This window comes from Ursus americanus, chromosome 27, assembly GCF_024610735.1.
Source record: "Ursus americanus isolate L20-20 chromosome 27, mUrsAme1.1.p, whole genome shotgun sequence".
NCBI lineage: Eukaryota > Metazoa > Chordata > Mammalia > Carnivora > Ursidae > Ursus > Ursus americanus.
The window spans coordinates 6,049,062-6,066,432 of NC_142153.1; the positions used below are offsets into that span (position 1 = coordinate 6,049,062).

The 17,371-nt window shown below is 57.9% G+C and overlaps 2 protein-coding genes across 17 annotated transcripts in view; both read left to right on the forward strand.

Moving 5' to 3' along the window:
- The window catches only part of ANK1 (ankyrin 1), a 129,641-nt gene extending 121,735 nt beyond the window's left edge, over positions 1-7,906 (forward strand). For 7 of the 16 annotated variants that reach the window (XM_087856367.1, XM_087856366.1, XM_087856372.1 and 4 more), the window contains 4 exons: positions 117-200; positions 1,148-1,288; positions 1,543-1,676; positions 7,452-7,906. In XM_087856367.1, coding sequence (XP_087712493.1) covers positions 117-200; positions 1,148-1,288; positions 1,543-1,641 — 324 coding nt within the window. In that variant the 3' untranslated portion in view covers positions 1,642-1,676; positions 7,452-7,906. The remainder of the gene's footprint in view (positions 1-116; positions 201-1,147; positions 1,289-1,542; positions 1,677-7,451) is intronic. The other 9 variants (XM_087856369.1, XM_045779123.2, XM_087856375.1 and 6 more) reach the window with 3 other exon arrangements.
- A 4,786-nt stretch (positions 7,907-12,692) lies between these two features.
- NKX6-3 (NK6 homeobox 3) lies at positions 12,693-16,778 on the forward strand. The gene is made up of 3 exons (XM_045779100.2): positions 12,693-13,106; positions 15,074-15,243; positions 16,539-16,778. Exons 1-3 carry the CDS (start codon positions 12,725-12,727, stop codon positions 16,776-16,778), a joined length of 792 nt encoding a protein of 263 aa, XP_045635056.1. The 5' UTR covers positions 12,693-12,724.
- Positions 16,779-17,371: the final 593 nt, after the last annotated feature.

A 17,371-nucleotide genomic window follows, 5' to 3' on the forward strand; every position in this document is an offset into this window, starting at 1 on the left:
GCGGGGATGTGTCCGACTGTGGCTGTTGGCTGTGCTCTTTAATCCCCTCGTCCTCCACCTTATGCCCAGGACACACACTGGCTAATCCTGAGTTTTCTCCTTTTCTGCAATTCTAGGGGAGTGAGTTTCAGAATATTCCAGGCGAGCAGGTGACAGAAGAACAATTCACAGATGAGCAGGGCAACATTGTCACCAAGAAGGTGGGTGCACAGAGTCCCCCTGAGCTGGGGAGAGGCAGCGGGGCTAGAAGCTGAAAGGTGCTGGGCTCACCTCCTTGCTTCTCACTGCAGCCCCAGTAGAGGGTTAGCACGGCTTGGAAGGGCTGGTGCAGGTGCTGGGAGCTCTGGTCCTCTGAGGTCCGGCCTGACATTCCTCATAGCCTCTTTACCTGATTCCACCTGAATTCAGCCCCTGCTACTTTGTTCCAGAAGGACCAGGCTCCGTGTAACAGCCCGAACCTAGCCCAGCGATGTCTAGCCCTGGAAACAGCTGTCAGACGGCAGGTGGTGGTCCCCGAACTACCCCGGGCCTCCGACAGCAAAAGGCTGTGGAAATGCATTGAGCTGGTTGCAGATTTTAATTCACTAGACCTGATTTTGCTTGTCAAGCATGGGGCACCATGCTAGGTCTGGGCAGAAGGGAGAAGGAGGAGCAAAGGGGGACCTTGTATGTGCTCCCACTGTGGGGCTGCTCCCACTGAAGTGAAGCAAGAGCCCCCAGCTGTCCATCTTGCCTCCTGCAAGGTGTGCCCCATGCAGGCAGCGACGGTGTCTTGTGCTTTCATCGCCCGTCCAAGTACATGGTAGGCGCAGAGTAGACAGTGTTAGATATTTGGGCGAGTGAATAAGAACATGTTTGCTTGGAACCCCTGTAGATGAAAAGGAGCTGTGGGGAGACAGCAGGACCTTATCAAGAGGCAAAGCCCTGATCACTGATGACCGGTCTGCAAATTCTAGCCCTTCTGAGAGCTTGTTTTCCACGTGATGAGGAGGGGGCGGGAGACCAGTCCCTGTTCTTGGCCACTCGAGGAAGGGCGCCTTAGGACAAAGGCTGCCTGTCCCCCAGATCTCATGGCCAGGGACCTGCTCTTCTCAAACTCTGTCTCCATGGCTTCACGGGCCTTCTGTCCCTTCCTTCTCTTTTCCAGATCATTCGCAAAGTCGTTCGGCAGATAGACTCGTCCGGTGCCGATGACACCCAGGAGCACGAGGAGGTGATTGCTGAGGGGCCCCTGGAGGACCCCAGTGAGATGGAAGCTGATATTGATTCCTTTATGAAACACGCGCAGGTACTGCGGTGGCTGCAGCCCCCCCGGGGCTCCCACGCCTCCGGGCGCCCAGCACCTCTACCGGCTGCTCACCTGTGCGCCCGCCCACTCTGGGCTTCAGGCTGCACCACGCTCACCTCCCTCCGGTCTCCCCCTTGTGCCTCTGTGCCCTCTGGCAGGCAGCGTTTCCATGGCCTCCGAACGTTGTCTTGCCTATCTCTTGTCTGTCTCTCTGTGTGATCTGTCCTGCCTTCTGTTTCTGCTGCTGTCTCCAGGTGGAGCTGCGAGGGAGTAGCCTGCAGCCGGACCTGATAGAGAGCAGGAAGGGGGCTCAGATAGTGAAGCGGGCCAGCCTAAAAAGGGGGAAGCAGTGATCTCTAGCCCCTCCCCTCAAATGGCCTCTTTGGAGGTAATGCTGTCTTTCTGCATCCTTTCTGCATGGCCTGGTGCTCGGGGTGGCTGATGCTGGGAATGGCTGCTCACTTCCCCACGTCTCCCCGTCCTCCGAGGGAGCTCCCAGCTCCGCCACCCCCAGCGCGATGCAGGAGGAACAGGGGTGCTGTGACCTCGAGGCACAGATTGTCCTCTCCCAACCTGCTAACTGTCTCTCCGAGTCTTGACTTCCTCCGCAAGTAAACAGCCAGCAGTATCTGCTGATTGACCTCCCGGGGAGCGCAGAAATACAAATTTGAGAAGATGCTTTGATGAGTGAAAACACTCAGTCAATCTCAGTGATAATATTATCCTGAAAGCCAGGTGATGGGGATGGAGGAGGCGGGGCAGGCCTTGGGGAGCACAAGAGAGTCTGTGTAGGCCGGGCCATGTCATCGCAAGCCCCCTGGCAGAGCTGGGACAGTGATAGAACAGCACTGTCTCTTGAACCAGGAACCCTTTGAAAGTCCTGATCAACCCAAGGCACCCGCTCTCCTCGGTGTTTCTGGAGACAGGTCGCTCCGCTGCTTTCTAGGAAAGGGTGAAGGGAACAGGCCCGAGGGGCCGATGGCGTCCTCCCAGCAAGCTAGAGGGTTGTCGAGGCTTGGTGCATGGCCTGCGGGAGCACGGGGATCATGTGGCTGAGGAGCAGGGGTGTGCGGTGGTTTGCAAGGAGGGAGGGCCTTGAAGACGCCGCCGCGAAGGCTCTCCGGCAGGCCCGCGCAGTGCTGGGGGCTTCAGCGGGCCAGCTCTGACCTCCGTCCTCCCTGAGGGATCCTGTACTGAGCTGCCCCGAGGCCGTTCACTGTGCCCAGCTCGGGGCAGCTCAGTACAGGATGCGTCGGGGTGGGAGTCGGCGGGAAGCAAGGAAGCCTGGTGGCCCCAGCACCGCACTAATCAGGTTCTTGGCGTTTCAACCCCCCCAGGGCCTGGCTCTGGGCCAAGAGGAAAGCAGGCTCCGGCTTTCTGCATTCAGCAAAAAGCAGGGCTGCTGCCTCCCCAGAAGTGCTGGCTCTGGGCTTCCCAACATACCTCAGCACTTGGGCAGAAAAAAAAAAACGGACTGCATATCCAGTTATAGGATAAAATTAGACCTGACTCCTCAGCAGCTTAAGGAGGTCACAGTGTTAACCCCGGCATTGCCAAGGGTCCCACCAGGCTGCGGGTTTAGCTGATGAGCTGGGATGAGTTCTGGAAAGAATCCAGAGGTGCAAACAATTTGAAGGAGCAGGGAATGGAAGGAAAAGTGCCCTCTTCTGCCTGATTTCTCCTTATGGCAGCAGCAGCAAGCAGGGGCTCGACATTTCCGCGTCTGTTTGGCTCGGGTTCATTCTATTCATGTTCCTGAACAGGAAAGAGGGAGCCCAGAAGCCAGGCTGGGAGGAAGGGAAGAACCTAGAAAAAAAATTTTTTTTAAATTTTCAAGGTGGCTTAAACCCCCAAGGGAGATACGGTTCCAGACCCCGGAGCGTGGGTGTGGGGAACGCCGGGCGGCCTGGCTCCAGCACGGCGCTGGGGCCTGGGCCAAGAAAAGGCCGGGGAGTATGCGGTGGGGACAGTGGGCAGGGAGCCAGTGTGGAAGCAGGCTCCTGCCTAGGTCCCCAAGGGCTCCACCCTCCCAACAGGACGAAGGCCGCAGAGCAGACAGAGAGGGGCTGCTGGCTCTCTGACCCTTTCAGTGATCCCCGCCACGGACCCACAAGCCCGCACAGTCGGCCCTTAGTATGTGCGGGTTCCACACGCAAATTTGCCTACTGGCTAAAATTTATGTTAACCCCAAAGCCCACACACAGAGTGCTTTTGTGGTCATTCACAGACACACACACACCATGGTGAAAAGTTTGTGTTCAGTGTCACGTTGTTTGCATTTTTGTGCTTTTTGTTGGTTTTGCTGTTTAAAATGGCTCCCAAGCCTAGTGCCCAAGTGCTGTCTCGAGTTCCTAAGAGCAAGAAGGCTGGGATGTGCCCCATGGGGACAAATATGTTGTTAGATAAAATTCGCTGGCCATGAGTCAGGGCACTGTCGGGGAGGTGGGGGGGCTAAGGAATCAACGGTGTATTAAATCAGGTGTCCTTATTCAGAAACACACATAAAACAAGGTTACCGATTCATTGTTTGACACGGATGTGGTGAACATAGGCTCACAGGAACCTAACCGGGCATTTTCCTTGAGAGCAATGGTGTTGTGTTGGCTAATTCAGTGTTCCTGGCAACTTTCCCGAACATGAACACTGAAAATGGCGAGAGTTTACTGTGTGTGTTTCAGAGTCAAAGCTGGGGCTCAGGAGTCAAGATTGAAGGTTTGGTTTCTCCTGTTTCCAGGTCGTGTTGCCTTGCACTAGTCATTTGCCGTGAGCTCCTGTCCCCTTGAGGGAGATTGCACATGGTCCCTTCCACTTCAGTTGAGAGGTTCAGAAATAGTCATGGTCCCTGGGCAGGCTGTGGTGAGCGGGCCAGGACAGCTGTGCTCAGTCAGCACGGATCCTGGCATGACCCAGGACAGGTCAGCCAACCTCACCACGCCTCGGTTCCTTAACCAGGAAATCACAGCGGCATCATGCTCTTCCCTTGCCTGTAGGATGGTTACGATGATGGATGGGGCGTGTTGGTGAAAGGCTGTACACATTGTTAAATTCCCACCCACCGTTTCTCAAAGTGTCCCAGAGTCGGGTTAAAAGGCAGATTCCTGGTCCCTGCCCCTGACCTACTGAATTAAAAATCTGGAACTCGGGATTCTGCATCAAGCTCCTCGAGTGATTTTTTAAGTGTAATGTAGAGTGAGTTCTTCTGACCAATTTTGGTTTTCCTTCCAAACATCCTAGAGGTGATGGGGACTTGGTATCAAGTTGTAGACTTGATATTTAAAAAGTGGGCTGCAAGGAACAATGGTTAGAAGTTTGTTCAAAGATGGCAGAATGCCCCCATCCCAGGTGAGGAGTGAATAGACCCCCCTCACCCATCGATTCCCCCCAGTCACCCACACATTGGAAGGGACTTTGTATCTAAGGCTGGCAAGTGGGGGGGGCAGGGTGTTTTCTGGTGGTGTTTAAGAAGCTACGATATTGCTGTTTAGTTAAGGCCTGCCGGCAGGTGACAATACCAACTAGTGGGTTTTGCTCTGCGCCCCAGGAGGTAGGTCCAAGAATTCGGGTGTGAGCTGTGCAAGAGCGCCAGCGTGGAGCGGGCAGCTGAAGGGCTGTGGCAGGGGCAGCCCCGACGTCTGCTGGGCTACCCACATCCTGGGCAGGTGCCGGGTCTTGGCATTTCTCTGCATCTCCGTGGCCCTGGCTTCTGGAACTTTCAGGAAGCTGTGGCACAACAAGGTTGCTGCTTCTTCTTGTTTTCCTTTTTAAGAGACGCTTGCCATTCAGACACTGTGGTGGCAAGAGCTTGTGTTAGCTTCGACAATGGAATGTTTTACTAAGTTTAAAAGTTAAGCAATTAGTCATCTCCATGGGAAGGGGCAGGGAGGCAAAAGGTCATGTTTTATGTTGCTGTTTTAAGTTACAGACCACCCTACTCCCCAGCCATTGCAGGGGTGCGAGTCTGGGGCTGAGGGAGAGGGGAGAGGGCCACAGACGCTGGACAAGGTGGGAACAGGAGGTACCGCACAGAGGGATGGGACGGGACAGGCACAGAGCAGGACTGCCACTTCTCCCCGCTCTCTATAGGCTGAGACCTTTCTTTTGGGACAAGAGGTGCAGGGGGGTGGAAGGGTCCAGGACACAGCCAGGAGACCTGCCTTCCAGTCCTACCCCTGCCGCTGCTGGGTGCTCCCACTGGACCCATCACTGCTCCTCCCAGAGTCTCAGCTTAACCAAAGCGGTCACCATAGAATGATCTCTAAGCCTTGACCTCTCTCCTCTGCACTGTGTCTGGGCAGAAAAGTGGAAGATGGTCGGCTGTTTTCCACAGGCTTAAGGTTTTACGAGGTCTCTTGTTTGAGATGTGCTTAGCCTTGATGGGGGGACAGACAGACCCCTGGGAAGGGTAAGGCCAGGCCCTGGCCCTCAGAGTGCTTGTGCTCCAGGCGGGGAGATGCCGCGGGTGTGACACAGGCAAGAGAGCCCAGGCAGAGTGTACACCCACATCCAGTGTCTGGGCACTCTGTAGCTCTTTGAGACATCACCCCCATCTAATGAGCTACGGCCTATTACTGCCCTCGTTTTACAGCAGAGGAAACTGAGTCACAGATAGTGTAAGTAATGGGACCAGGGAAATTGGCAGAGACAGAATATTTCAAACTCAGGCAACCTGGCTGGCTTCAGAGGTCCTGATCTTAGCTACTATGCCCTGTGAACATTCTGAATAAAAGGTAGTGGAGGGAGGTGGGGCGCTTCCAGACCTGAGAGGAGAGAAATGACAAGGAGCCGGGGTTATCAGGGGGGCTTCCTGGAGGAGAGGTTTTGAGGGTGGTGAGAGCAGAGCTTCTGCAGAGAGGGGACTTGACGGCATCCGTGAGGGGAGGGCCGCAACCAAGGCAGGAAGCTGGTGGGCACTGTGGGTTTGGAAAGCTTGGAGGAGACCAGCTTGGCCAACAGAGAAGCCCAGGCAGCGACGAAAAGAGTCTTGCCCTCTGGGGTGACAGATGTTTTGTGCCACAACAGCAGAAGGCTAGTGTTTTGCTGTGTGGCAGCCTCTGGTGAGGAAACTAGCCCAATCCTCCCATCCCTGGAGAACCACTCAGAGTTGAGTTCACCTTGACCCCCGCCAGCTTCCTCCGCAACCGTGTTACCTGTAGGGTCCAGCACAGTTCCGTGTCTGGGGACAGCTCTGCTGCAGAATGAGTCCCTGCCTCTCTGTGTCCCTTCCCACCCTGCCCAGGAGATTGTCAGCTCCTCCTTATTTGAGCGTGCTCCTTTTCCGCATCCAGCACCCTGAGTGGCTGGGCTCGGAAACATGGAGTTCTCGGCGCAGGCTGGAGGGGGAGCAGGCACCATCCGGTGGCGGGAGCACGGTGTCCCTGTGAATCGCAGGCTGCAGAAAGTGGACTCCAGCCTGCACGCGAAGCTGCTGTTCTCCAGCCAAACATACATAATACCCTGCGGAGAATGCACCTGTTTTGTCAACGAGCTCTTAAAAAAAAGATCTCTTTGCCACAGCAGAGGTTGTCCAGCCATGGGGCGCAGGGAGAGGAGCCAGAGGCACTGGCCAGGAAGAGCTTGTGGACCGGCGCCACAGAGGGACGGTAGTCCCTTGAGGCCCCAAGCTCCTGAGGCTGTCTGTGAGCATGTCTGCTCCATCTCTGGGTGCTCGGGGCTGGCACTGAGAGATACCAGTGCCTGTGGGCTGAACTGAACCGAAAAAGTGGAGGGCACTGCTGCCCTCTTTAGCACAAGCTCTGGCTTATGAACTTGACCCCTTCCCTAGGTCCAAGGATCTACTCAAGGGGATTTCTCCCCAGGGGACTGCAGGCGTGGGAGCCTCCGGCCTGCTCTCTGACGCACAGAGCACACACACAGGAGGGTTTTCTGGGGAGCTCGTCCACTCGGGCAGGGGACCCAGGCAGGCTTGGGCAACCATCCCTGAGAGGCAGCCTCTGGGCTGGGGAGCGGGACAAAGACGGCTGGCAGTTCAGGAAGGTCAGGGCCTCTGAGCTCAAGGTCTTTCACCTCATTGCCTTGCTTGGGGACGCTGCTTTCCTGAATCAGATCCGGCCCCAGCAACCAGCACAAAACTCAGTAGTTGGTTTTTTGCGGGGAGTTGCACCATTAGATCCTAAGTAACTCCTTCTCTCTTTGTGTCCCTCAGGATCACACCTCGACACCCAACCCTTGAACTCCACACACTCTGCCATGCACACGGGAGGAGAGCTGGAGCGGAGGGCTACGGAAGTGGCACACCTGTTCTCTAGGCTGACGGCATGATCTCTGTAAGGGACTTCCTTTAGTCTCCTATCCGCATGAAAGACTGACTGTAGACGCATGACCTACAGTCCTCAATCCTGCCTCTAGCGACGACGGATCTCTGTTGGGAATCAGGACAAACGCCTCAAGAAGGGGGGTGGGGAGAGAGAGAGGGATAGAAAACCAGCGCGAGAGCGTGTGAACGCAAAAGTGAACAAGGGCTCTTTTGTGCTTGGGGATGATATATTTTTTAAAATCATTTTAATTTTGACTTGTTACAGGGTACTTTTTTTTCAACCTCATCTGTAGGAAATCCATGTGGGCTTCCTGGAAAGAAAAAAAAAAAAGAAAGAAAGGAAACTAGGCACAAAATCAGTTCGGCACCTTAATCCCATGTCCTCATCTGCCAGCCTTCCCCACCGCCACAAGCCACAAGCGTCCATTCCATTTGTGACATCCCATCCCACTCCCCAGGGGGCCACTCCTCCCAGAACGTTCTACATGACATTCAGGACACGCGCATAGGCACACACACATACACACGCACACACACACACACACACACACACACACAAGCACCTCTCCCCTCTCCTCAGTGTACACACAGATTTTCCTGTGACGTCCGAAGCTGTGTAGAATGTCCTGTGGACAAACTGGAATTTTTTATGTTGTCTCTCTCTCTCTGCCAGTTTTAGTATTAATCATCTTCCAATGGAAAATCATTACCTTGAGAGTACATTCGGGGTTCCTTGTGTTAGGGACTAAAGAATCTGAGGTGAGGACCCCCCAGGCTCCGCTGTAGGGCTCAAAGGGAGCCAGTGCCCCCTCTGAAAGGGTGTCCTCTCTCAGCTGGGGGCGGGCCGGTGGCTGTCCCAGGATTGCACCAGCATGTTCAATAGAGAAGAGGTTTCCTATATCTTCAAGCACTTATACCATAGTCTGTGTTCAAAGTGTAAACTGTACAGTAATCAGCCTTGTGTATATGAAAACAATAAATACTATGCAAACCAATAGAAACACTTCAGCAGTATGTACAAAGCACTAAGAGCTCAGCTCCTGAGGACTTCTCCAGGCTGCGGGAGAAGGAGCTACAGCCTGTCTTTCAGTGAAAGAGGAAGGAAGGCAGTAGGGCTAGTGAATGTATCTGTCAGTTCTTAGACGTCAGCCACACCCCCCCCAAGGTCTCCCAGAGCCAACTTGGTGCTCTAAGTCCAGGCAGCCCACAGGATGGGGGGCCTAGGCCGGACCGCCTCAGTGCCCCCACTCTGACCAAGCCCCTCTGCCCCACTCGGAGAGGCGGCCGAGGGGCCCACTCCTGGCCCCAGGCGTAGGGGGAGGAGAGCCGGAGGAGGAGAGAGCAGCCGGCCACCTGGAGGCCCCCGGGCTAGGAAGGCGCCCCTCCTAGGCCAGCCCCTCGGTCAGAGCTGGAAGGAGACAGCTGGCTGTTCCTCGCCTCGGTGCCACCAGGGAAGAGCCTTAAAGTTCCACGGGAGCCTCCGGCAGAGCGAGGCCCGAATCAGCACAATCCGCCCCGCCCGGCGCGGCGGGCGCCCTCTAGGGCCAGGAGAGCGACTGGCAGGCTCTTCTCGCTCACGGGAGCCTTTGTTTGCGGACATCCCGTCCCCTTCCTCCCTGCCGCTCCTCCGAGGCGGCCTCAGACACATCCACCCTTCCAAGTAGCACAGAAGCTCCCTCACGACCGAGCCCCCGCGGCCCTGGTGCCCGTCACCAGCGCACAGGCCCCACGCGCCCTGGCCGCCCGAGCCGCTCCGCTCCGACCCGGCGGCTGGCGCTCCGCTCTGGGAGCGGCGGCCCGGGCGCGGGAGGCCACGCTGGCGCCCAGGGCTGCGTCCCGGCAGGCGCGGCCCCGGCCCTCGCGGTGGGGCGCCCGAGCGCCGCGCTCCTCCGCGTCGGGCCGGGGCGCCCGGGTCGGGCGGGCTCGGCCGGGGGACACGGGGGGGCGGGGGGAGCTCGGCGGGCCGCCGGCCCCGGGAAGCCAGGCTCCGGGCCCGCCTCCCCTGCTCGACCCCGCACCGCCCCCCGCAGGCCGCCGCGGCAGCCCCCCGTAGAGCCCCGCGTGGGCCCCGCGGCTGCAGGCTACGCTTTGGCACCTTCCGCTGCGTCCGGCATGGCTGCTTGGCCCGCCGGCCCCGGGCCCCGGGCGGCATGGCTGCGCGCTCCCGTTGCTAGTAGGAGCTGTTAGCGGAGGAGCTCGGGGTCTCCACATGATGCCTAGAGAATGCTGCAGTCTGCACATTAGACGCTTTTTAGAAGTTTTGGAATTACCTTGATTTTTTTAATTGTTATGAAAATGACTCTTTTCTTGACTCTCTCCCAAATGCTCTGTTATCGGGAGAGAATCCCCCCACCCCACTCTGATGTATAGACCATTCTCCCTACACCAGCTGAACAAATGTCAAAATTAATAAAGAAATTGACTCACGGCACAGGGCTCCATCTCTCCTTCCTGGCTCGGCCTGTGGAATCTGAGGTGCTGGGGCAAGAGTGAAGCCGGGGTTGGGGCCTGAAGGAGTCTGGGGGTGGGATCAGTCAGCAGGCAGGCCTGCATCCCTGGGGGGTGTCCACTTCCTGGAAACCTGGACAGCCCCTTCATCAGACCGCCCCCCCCCCAGAAGCCCACCAATCCCCTGGGCTTGGTAGAATGGATTTCTGTCGCCTAAGGATTACCATGAGATGGGGGCAAGTCCAAGGTGGGTGGAGGGGGGCACCTCACATCCCCAGGGTGCATGGTTGGACCCACAGTATACACTAAGGGGGACCCCCCAGACCCCCCTGTGAAGGTGTCTGGCCCCTGCACTCCATGTCTTTCAAAGTTCAAGAACTTTTGAGAAAATTGCCCTCTTCCTCACTAATTCCTAACACTTCATGAGGCTGGTCACCAAGCTGGCCTCAGTTTTCTCATCTGTCAAGTGGGGGAATGGATTAAACACTTGCTAAAGTCTCTTCGGTTTGTCATTCTGGGATTCCCGAACGTGAATGCCTTTGTCAAGCTTGGCAGTAAAGAAGAATCAAATCATTTGCTGCAGCTTTTCTTCCTCATAAGTTCCCATTATTAGGGGGTGACCAAGTCACAGTCACAGTGTTCTAGGAGCACTGCCAGCCCTTACTCGGAATCTGTAGCTTCTCTCTCAGAAAAGCCATCCTTGACCAGGCGCCAGCCATGGCTGTGCAGCCGCATGGCCCAGAGGGGTTTCAAAAGCACGGTTTCAGGATCACAGTCACCGGTGGGGGGGGGGGGTGTCAAGCAGCAACACTGGGAATCGGAATTAAGTTTCTCAAATGCTTGTGATGGGCTGCCTGGTAACACAGCCAACTCAGAGAGGTAAGATCATTTTTTCTTGTTTTCGGTCTAAACTTCTAGAGACATATTCTCCACAGCCTGCGTGAGGTCTTTCTTGCATTGACCTCCACCATGTACACTGCAGAGAACACGGCTCGGAGCAGCCCCCTCCACCAGGAACAGAGAACAGCAGCGTGGGGAGAGGCTCTGCATGCAAGGAGCGCCCTCCCCAAGGGCCGGGTTCAGACCTCCAGCTGGAAGCCTAGGAGAAGGCCAGCATAGGGCACCTCTTTCCTCCCACCTGCCACAGTGGGACCACGGGGTGTTGAGACAGCCAAGGAGCCCACGGCCTGATCAGGAAAGGCTTTGGAACTGACTGGCAGAGGAGGGACAGAAGTCTGTCTGCCTGACAGTCACTCATGTACTGTCATTTGACGTGTTCAGACCAGTGGCATGCTGGTTTCCACTTTTTAAAAAAACAAAACAAGAACCAGAACTGTAAGGCAGGGCGCTGCCCCACAGAGAAACAACCGCGTACTCACCATGGCTTCCCTGTTGGTAAAACGGAAGAGGGCCCCCAGTAGAGCCTTGTATGTTGGAAACATTCATTAGAAAGAAAGGCATATGGGTGCTCTGCCACTCAGTCTAGTCCCACCCATCAAATAATATCTGAGCACCAACCAAGTGTCTGCCAGAGGGACCCACCACTGAATCAACAGCCATCTCAGCCATCTGAGCTTTCCCCAGGTGCCAAGCCAGACAGAACAGGGCAATGGCTCCAGCAGAGGCTCAAGTGATTCCTCGGAGGAGGAAGGTGTGAGAACAGAGGGAATCAGGAAAGGCTGCTCGGAGGAGGCAGAGGTGGGAAGAGCCCACGCCCAGCACACGCAGAGCTGCTCCACTCCTGCCCCCTGTCCCAGTCTGCTGGCTGGCTCCACTCCCAGGCTCTCAGGCCCATAACAGAGATTCACAGCCCCACTCCCCACTGCCCCAGCCGAAGCCCAGCCTCCCCACTTACCCATCTCAGCTCGGAGGAAGGAAGCGAAGCATCCACACTCAGACTCCATACTCCCCCACTGCCTTGGGCCTGGGCACCCCAGGACAGCACCCCCTGAGCCTGGCCTCCTTGCCCTCAGGGGAGCAGCTGCAGGAACTGTACCTTCCAGCTGCCTCAGGAGCCTCCAGGGACCCCAGGTACCCACCTTTCCCTAGATGCTGGACTTGGGGAACCAGGAGCAGGTAGACCCTCTGAGAATGAACCGAGCTTCCAGAGCTCATGCTCTCTCTCTTCTCTTCTCTCTCTCTCTCTCTCTCTCTCTCTCTCTCTCACACACACACACACACACACACACACACACACACACACCCTGGCTGATTTTACAGTCAATCTTTCAAAGTGCAATTTGTCTTGGAAAAGCCAATGTGAGGCCTGTGTGGGTTTCAACCAATGGCGCCGCACCTCTCCCAGCTCAGCCAGTCTCCGGTCTGTATTCTAATGGGCCCTATCTTTATCAGGGAAATGTTGCTTCTCTGAACTTAAAACTTCTCATGGAGGGTCCCCAGACTCACAGACAGAGGAGGGGTCTGAACTGAGGCGTGGGGAGCCGCCCTTCTCCAGGACGGACAGGGAGAGAGCCAAGGGGCGCTGGTGAGACCTCTCACCTGCCCCGGGAGCACCTGACTTCCGAGCCGCTGACGTAGGTGCTGGTCCCAGGGCCAGGGCTGGGCCGGATGCCTTAGGTAGGAGGGCAGACTGGGGCTCGGGCCACTCTTGACCCTCCAAACCTGCCATGGGCTTCTGGGTCAGAGCTCGGGGTCTCTGGCTTTAGGGGCCTGGATTTGGGCTTCTCACCTTCCCTCACCCTGACCCGAGGATCATGGAGTCCAACCTGCAGGGGACGTTCCTGCTGAACAACACGCCACTGGCTCAGTTCTCGGAGATGAAGGCCCCCGTGTGCCAGTACTCGGTGCAGAACTCCTTCTACAAGCTCAGCCCTCCGGGGCTGGGCCCCCAGCTGGCTGCCGGGACCCCCCACGGGATCACAGACATCCTGAGCAGGCCCGTGGCCACGCCGAACAGCAGCCTCCTCTCCAGCTACCCCCACGTGGCAGGCTTTGGTGGACTCGGCTCCCAGGGGGTCTACTATGGACCCCAGGTGGGGAATTTTCCCAAGGCTGGCAATGAGTACCCCACCCGGACCCGGAACTGCTGGGCGGACACGGGCCAGGACTGGCGAGGCGGGCGGCAGTGCGGCAACAGTGAGTACAGGGCGAGGCTCCATCCCCACCCCCGCCCCGGCCCCCAGCCCTCAGCCCCCTCAGGATCAGGGGAGGAAGAGGTGTGGGAAGGGAAGGGAAGGCTTACAGGGTGGTCCATACCTGCCAGCCGCCTCTCCTCAGCCACCATCAGACACCTGGAGCCATGGCTCGCTGTGGGCACGACTGAATTCTCCCCCCCCCCGGGCCCACCCCAGCTCTGCCTGGACCGGTGTCTTGCCCCTCACCACCCGCCCTTACCAGCAGCCACCTCAGCTGCCCTCCTAGAAACCTCGGGGGTCTCCAGGTCTGGAGAAGACCACATAACCCACATTTGCCTAAGGTGGGGCCCACCTGGCCGCTCACCTTCCTTCTCCTGCTCCGAGCCCATGTCACTTCTTCATCCAAAGCAGGCAAGTGCTGCCCCCAGTGACAAGTTGCCACAGCATCACCTTCCCAGCGAGCCCACTCATGCCCTGACACCATTCCAGGCTACAAAACGCACTCTGCTCCCATCTTGGTCCTGCCTGCGATTGAGGGGGTGGCTTGCCACCATCCTCTTTGGGGCTTATGTCAGCAGGAGCAGTGACAACTGCCCAGGCTCTGGGAGCAGCTGCCGAGTCAAGTCAGACTTGGCCCTAGTTGTTGTGGGGGTCTCTGTACCCTACCATGCCCAAACCTGTTTTCAGGGTACTGGTGTGGGGTCCCCAGGATGCCAGTCAGGGCCCAGAGGCCATGGCAGGACATGCACGGGCAGGTGAGGCTCACCTGGGAGGCAGGGAGGTGGCAGTGGCTGCAGGAGCCATCCCTGTGCCACGGAGGCCCAGCCAGGACCAGGCAGGGGCAGTGGCAGAGGGAACTTCCGCTTCTCTCTGACCTCGGGGCTGCCCCACCGCAATGTGGGTGGGGCCCACCAAGGAAACCCCAAAACACATCTGCCTCCCCATCTGCTCGCTGCTCCGGGTGGTCACACTGCCTGACAGCCCACCCCTCCTGCAGCCTGAAACATGGCGAGTTCCATGTGGGTGAAGACCTCATCTCTTGGAACTGGTTTTGGGGGTGCTTTAGGCCTCAGTCTCTCACACCTCCATCTCCCCCTCCCCCCACCACACACACTCTCTCCACACCCCTACTCTTCAATCCCAAGTGCACAGCCACACGCGGGAAAATATCTCAGTCAGTGGCTGAATTAACACAAAGGGAGAGAGGACCGCAAATGACAGTTCTCTTGGGAAGTTTCTTCCCCATCCAGTGCCTCAGTTTCCTTACCTATAACATGAGGAGACGGGATGTGGGCTGTGGGACTACACTGAACAAGGCCCCACAGGTGGGCCTTCTGCCTCCCTGGAGCCCTGCTGCCCTCCCTCCCAGCTCCTGCCTGAGCGGCTGGCTAGCTGGACAGGGGCAGGGGCCCGAGCCTCTGTGTGCAGACTCTCCAGTGTGGTTGAGGCCACATGACTTCTAGGCCTGGTGACAAGGGAGAGCAGTCACTTGGGGCCTAAAGCTCTGGTCTTCTCAGAAACCTGGAAAATGGGGTCCCAAGAACAAGGGATTTGGCAGGGGAGGAATTTCCAGACCCCTTGGGGCCCTGACTGTTGGTGGAAGGCACCTAGTCTGTGTCTTGGTGAGAAAACCGAGAACGTCCTGTTGCCCCTGGAGGGAGGACAGCATCACTGAGTAGTGAAAACATTGCACAGAGAAGGAGTCCAGGGCAGGCTGTACACTCCCTCTGCCCCTAAGTAGCTCTCACCTGGGCCAGGTGCCCTCTCGGGGTCCCTGTCCGTCCAAACGTGGCAGAAGTCAAGGTCACTATCGTCAGGACGCCTGGAATGCCACTTGTTAGCCATGTCAGGACAACCCCACAATCTCAGTGGCTGCTCCACAGGAGAGAGCTCGCCCAGTGGGAGATGCAGGACAGGGCTGGTACCCCTACTCATGCCGCTAACCACACACCTTCTTCCTCCCACCAGCCCCGGACCCCCTGAGCGACAGCATCCACAAGAAAAAGCACACGCGGCCCACCTTCACGGGACACCAGATCTTTGCCCTGGAGAAGACCTTTGAGCAGACCAAGTACTTGGCTGGCCCTGAGAGGGCACGGCTGGCATACTCGCTGGGGATGACTGAGTCACAGGTCAAGGTGAGTTTGTGCGGGAGAAGGTGTCTGCCCCGCGGGGAGCAACCTGCCAATGGAAGAAAGCCGCTTTGGTCTCCCAGCAACTCCAGCTCTGGGCGGGAGGCTGTCCTGCTGTCTGGGCACCGCCTGCCCACCTCACCCCAGAGATGGCGGTAATTCCCGTAACCAAAAAGATGGCTGTCAATACTGCTCTCAGCAACGTGGAGGTGGGGATTCTTACCCATTTGACATATGAAGACACAATCTCAGCTGAGCCTCTTGCTCAAGGTCACCTGGCTGGCTAAGCGCAGAGTCGAGGCTCAAAGCCAGCTCTGGGGGGCACCCACCTAATGCTTTCCCCTCCTCTGCACAGTGTTGGCCAGGAATTTCAAGGGCTGATGGCAGCCTCTGGCCCAGATCAGGGGTCAGTCTCTGGGCCACGTTAGAACTGGGTTTATAGGCTTGTTGCATCAGCGGGCAGGACGAGATGGCCTTGGTTTGCCAATAAGGTGAAGATAACACCACCTTCCAGGTCCACCCAAATGAAGCTCGGATGGGATACGGGCGGGGGGGGGGGGGGGTAGGCACCCTCCAAGTGGCATGCAAGGGCCCTGCTTACACTGCACGCCAGGGAGCCTGAAATCGTGACCGGGCTTCTCCCTCCAGGCTCCCAGAGGCCACTGTGATGCTAGATCTCTCCTGAGAGAGTTGGTGGGGGGGGGTCCCAAAAAGAAAGCTATGCCCAAACTGCCCAGCTCTGTGACATGGTGACAGGTTTAAGGGTAGAAGAGGGAAGCACAGCGGCAGGTGGGGACCCACGTCTGGGCTCCACTGACATCACCAGCCACCTATCTCTGCACCTCGGGGTCTGGGACGGAAGCCACTGTCCTCTTACTGCATTCTTCAACTATCTTAAGCAATGACAATATGTTACTTTTAAAATTAGGGGGAACTTATTCATGAAGTTCAGTAAAGGTCGATGAAGCTCAAGAAGGGACGGCTCTTGAGCGCCTACTGAATGCCCTCACCTGGGCATCTTCCATCCAAGTGCCCCAGGTGGCAAAGAAGATCCGCGGCAGGGAGGGCCATAGCTAAGCAGAAAGCTGCACTTACACGCATTTGCTTTTATTTTACCCGCACCCCCCCCCACCCCGCCGCCCAAATGGTGTGAACATTACAACCTGGTCTATTACTGAGCCATTTATTTTACTGTAAAAATAAGGATCGAGCGTCCTTGCCGCCGAGCGGAGTCACCCTCCTAAAGGGGGGGCCCTGTGTATGCTGTGCGCGTACGAGCCTCAGCCTCCTTCTCCACCCAGGTGTGGTTCCAGAACCGAAGGACCAAGTGGCGAAAGAAGAGCGCCCTGGAGCCCTCGTCCTCCACCCCTCGGGCCCCGGGCGGCCCGGGCGCGGGCGGGGAGCGCGCGGCCTCGGAGAACGAGGACGACGAGTACAACAAGCCGCTGGACCCCGACTCCGACGACGAGAAGATCCGGCTGCTGCTCCGCAAGCACCGCGCCGCCTTCTCGGTGCTCAGCCTGGGCGCGCACAGCGTCTGACGCCCGGCCCCGGCCCCCAGTCTCCGCCGCGCCCCGGCTGCAGCCCCTCCCCTGCCCCTCCCGGGGGTCCGGGGCCCCCGGGAGGAGGAGGAGGTGGAGGGATGGGAGAGGGCGAGCGGGAGGAGGCCAGGGGGCGGGGGCTGTGGCGGCGGCAGGACTAGCCCAGCTGAGGGAGGAGGGAGCAGGACGGGAGGTCCAAACGCGGCCTGAGACCCGCCCCCTGGGGGCCGTCCTGCACCCCTGCGGCCCAGGCCTTGCCCTGCCCGCTCCGCAAATGCATGAGTGCACAGGGAGATGAAAATGACCAGGCTCTGCGACCAGGAAAGTGGCAGTGGGGTCCCGGACGTGCCACTGTGACCCAGCCGTTGCAGGGGGGCCCACCCCAGGGAGGGAGTTGTTCCGGGGCAGAGGTCTCCCTTCTGGCCTGGGAGCTGGGAGACCAGGTGCTGGGTCCAGGTGGGCTCTTGGCTGACCGCAGAAGAAAAGCTGGCATGTTCGGGTACCCTCCTCCGTCCTTGGCTTAGGAAGCATCCCCCTGGAGGGGCCAGAACTAAGGTCAGAAGCCCGGCTGGAGGAAATCCGCCTCAGGGAGG